Source organism: Rhinopithecus bieti, unplaced genomic scaffold (genome assembly GCF_001698545.2).
Source record: "Rhinopithecus bieti isolate Rb0 unplaced genomic scaffold, ASM169854v2 scaffold_757, whole genome shotgun sequence".
NCBI lineage: Eukaryota > Metazoa > Chordata > Mammalia > Primates > Cercopithecidae > Rhinopithecus > Rhinopithecus bieti.
In genome coordinates, this window is record NW_016803289.1 from 2253376 (window position 1) to 2257239 (window position 3864).

Here is a 3864-nt window from a genome sequence, read left to right on the forward strand (position 1 = left end):
TTTTTTTTTTTTTTTTTTTTTAAACACAAGCGGTTGCCTTCTCACTTCTCTCTTCCTGGCAACGTTCCTCTCCCTCCATCCTCATCTCTGTCTCCACATCTCCCCCTTCTAGTCTGAGGCACGGGAGTCATTGTTCAAGTTCAGGCCAGAAATGTATACACAGGTCAAATAATAACACGCTAAACCAAGAAGGGAGCCCTACTGTTTCCTACTCACCATGCTGAGACCCGGAGAAGCTGTTTAAAGGAGGGAGAGATGCAAACTGAATCCATTTTCCTTGTGACCGAGTCGGATGCAGCCTCCGAACCCAACATCAGCAGCGGCTGCCGGTTTTTTTTTTTTTTCCTCTCTGTCTCTGGTTGGCGATAGTGCGAATAGGAACCACCCTTCCAGCCCCGCTAAAGTATCAGCAATAGAGGCGGCGGCGGCGGCAGCAGCAGCAGCATCACCAGTTGGGCCTCCTCCCTCTCGGAGGATGGGGTGAGCTCGGAAGCAGCCAGGAACTTGCAGCAGACACCTCCTCTGGCTCCTCCTCTCTCTCTCCCCCTCCCCCAGTGCCCCACCCCTGCTGCGGTAGAGGCTGCTGGCCCGGCAGCTGCTGGTTGCCATGGCAATGACCAATGATAAGCGACCAAGCTAAGGGGGAGGGGAGATGGGCGAAGCAAGCTGCAGGGTCTGGAGGGGAGAGAGAATATGTGCTGCTGCCCTCTGGGATGCTCTTGATCTCTCCTACCCTGGACTCCAGGTCTTTTAAAAAATGGGGCAAGGGTGGCTAGGCACGGGGAGAGAATAATTAAAATTGAATTGAAATCTAGATCGAAACATACGTAACCGCTTAGCTATTTTTTGCATTTTCTGTGGTTTTCCAATAAAATGTATGACATTTATTATCAGAAAAATAATAACAAATGTGAAGAAAATTATGTCGCATAACAGCAGATTATTATTACTTCCAAACGTGTTCGTCCTTTAGAGCATCTTTTACTCAATACCAGGCAACAAGGTTGTTAGAAAGCAAACAGAGTGGCTGGACTTTGTAAATAGATTAAGAATCTGGTTGATTCCTTTGCACTACTCCCGGCTTGTTCTCAGGTAAGTTACTTGGTTTCACTGTTTTTCCAGTTACCCTTCTGAAGAGGACTTGGAGGAAATTGACGCTTCCCTGAGGAAAAGTAAGTTGGGATAGAGACCGAAATTCCTTTCAACAACCACTATTCTCAGTAGCACCAGTTGGTGGACAGTTCCCAATCTTTTCAGAGTCAAACTCCTGGAGCATTCAATTTCCTGCAGGCAATTCCTGTCGTTTTCATGGATGCCCCTTTGGAGTTCCGAAGTCAGCTGGCAGTCAGGGTGGTGGGCAGGAAAAGGGGAAGTGAAGTCAGCAATGTCCAGTTTTAGGCGAGTTCTGTTTCTAACCATAATTGTAGATGACACGCGCATTTATCTCGTGCAGGGGTTGTAAAGATTGAATGAGATAATGCGCTAAAAGCTTTTGGCATGTAGTAAGTGTACAATACATATTTACTATTAGCGGAATGGTAGTACATTGTAGCCACCTCTTAATCTAAGGGTTTAAGGGGAATAACATGGCAATTTCAGGTAGGAGAAAAAATTAAGGTGAGAAAACCCAAAATACGTAACCATGATGATGATGGCAAAGACAGAGAGGCCCTAAGAGATTAAGTGAGATTAAGTGTTCTCTACATCTTGATATTTGAGGACATTGTAAATCTCAGAGGAGTTAGATACATTTCCCAAATTCACAACTGATAAACGACAGAGCCAGAATCAAAATGGTTTTTTTTTTTTTTTTTTTTTTTTTTTTTTGAGACGGAGTCTCTCTCTGTCGCCCAGGCTGGAGTGCAGTGGTACGATCTTCGCTCACTGCAAGCTCCGCCTCCCGGGTTCACGCCATTCTCCTGCCTCAGCCTACCGAGTAGCTGGGACTACAGGCGCCCGCCACCTCGCCGGGCTAGTTATTATTATTATTATTATTATTATTTGTATTGTTTAGTAGAGACGGGGTTTCACCGTGTTTGCCGGGATGGTCTCGATCTCCTGATCTCGTGATCCGCCCGCCTCGGCCTCCCCAAAATGGACTCTTCTAACACTTACATTTGCTCTCCTAACTACTACACGTTTCTGCCACTCCTCCATAAAATGGAAATAATCTTTGTTCTTAATCCACAGAGTTATTTACAGGTTCAAATGGAATTAACACAAGTTCCAGAGTCAGACGACCTAGGCTCCATTCCTAGTGCCAGTATTTACTATAGGTATAATTTGGAACGTATTTATTAACTTCCTCAAATCTATATTTCTTCATCTGTAAAAAGAAATAATCACAGAACCTCATGAGTCATTACAAAAACTAAACTAGATGATGTGTGTAAAATGTGCAGTGTTTAGCAGATAGGAAATGTTCAATAAATGTAGCTACAGTTAGTTGTTACTCATTTGTAAGTAACTAATATTAAAACATGAGAAGACTTTTTCCTGCATAGTGTCATTCTTGATGTCAGGGGCTTCTTCTAATAAAACCAGCTTGAAGATAACTAGGTGATGAGGGAAAGAGTTGCAGCACTTCCCCAGCATTTGACACTGGCTTTCCATCCACTTGGTGGGAAAGCCTGCAACTTCCTTTGTGTGTCCCCTGTCTTCTGTCAAAGCCTTGGCAACCACACAACCTGCAAACACTTCCAAGTCAGCATCACCTAGGTGTAATGTGTAACATAAAGGAATGGGATGTGATCATCTCACTTCTTTTAGTATTCCTGTATTTTATCTTCTGCTTTCTCCGCAGAGATGGTCTTATAAGTAAGCAGACCAGGAAGCTGCAGGCTGTAGAAGTTGTGACACACTAGATGACAGAACCCTCCACATTGTCTAGTTAATTAAATAGTTAATTTTATTAACTATGGTTATAGTTAATAAACTATAACCATATGGTTCATCCTTAGTGCTAGGAGCTAAATGACTAGGGGTGAGTGATTCTAGTTTTTTCCTCTCCTCCCATCGACATAAAACAATTGGTCAAGGGTCAACTGGTGAGAGAAAAGTTTGGAGTTTCCTATTTGAAGAAGTCTCCAATTTAACCATTCAAATACAACTTACTCATTTGTTTTTGGTCAGATCCAGGCAGCACTGTTATCATTATTTATTAATAGTTTTCCCTTATTTATTTTAATTATGATTGACCTGATTTGCTATGTATTCATTTTTAAATGAAATGTTTCTGTGACTTCAGCAAAACCTAAATGAAAATTGTCATGGTAAAGATAATGGACCCATGGGAAGGAAATGAAAACAAATTCTTAATTTTTTTAGTAAAACAAAGACTTCAGCTTTATTTATAATAATTTTAATTTAAAAGAAAGATTAAAACTCACACCTCTCTATTACCGTCTCCTCTCTTACCATGCACTATTTTTCTATATAACTGTATAGAAAATTAACATTAATAATATACTATATGATAATATAATACAGTATATTATAATATAACATTGCTTAATGTAGTATGCTATACTATAATGTGTACTACATTATATATTAGTAATATACTGCTTTTTTTGTGCTATTAAATTTCTTTACTTGTTTCTCCCTATCAGAACATAAACTATGAGAAGGCAGGGATTTTTATTTCTATGTTTGTTTGTGAGTGGTGAAATATTTGTTGAAGAATAAACCAGTAAATAAATAAAAGAATAACTTTCTGCATTGAATCATGGCTCTATAATTTATATATATAACTATATAATAATACATATAGTATCATTTGTTCAGATATATTGTTGATATTTCTCTAATTACTTAGATAATTATACTAATTACCTTATTTAGCACACATGCATGTTAACGTAA

The 3864-nt window shown here is 39.8% G+C and overlaps 1 protein-coding gene across 4 annotated transcripts in view; it reads right to left on the reverse strand.

The window, feature by feature from the left end:
• JAKMIP2 (janus kinase and microtubule interacting protein 2) overlaps positions 1-608 on the reverse strand; it is a 202414-nt gene extending 201806 nt beyond the window's left edge. For all 4 annotated transcript variants that reach the window (XM_017872477.1, XM_017872469.1, XM_017872460.1 and 1 more), the window contains exon 1: positions 217-608. In XM_017872477.1, the coding sequence (XP_017727966.1) occupies positions 217-219 (3 nt within the window). In that variant the 5' untranslated portion in view covers positions 220-608. The remainder of the gene's footprint in view (positions 1-216) is intronic.
• Between the last annotated feature and the right edge of the window lie 3256 nt (positions 609-3864).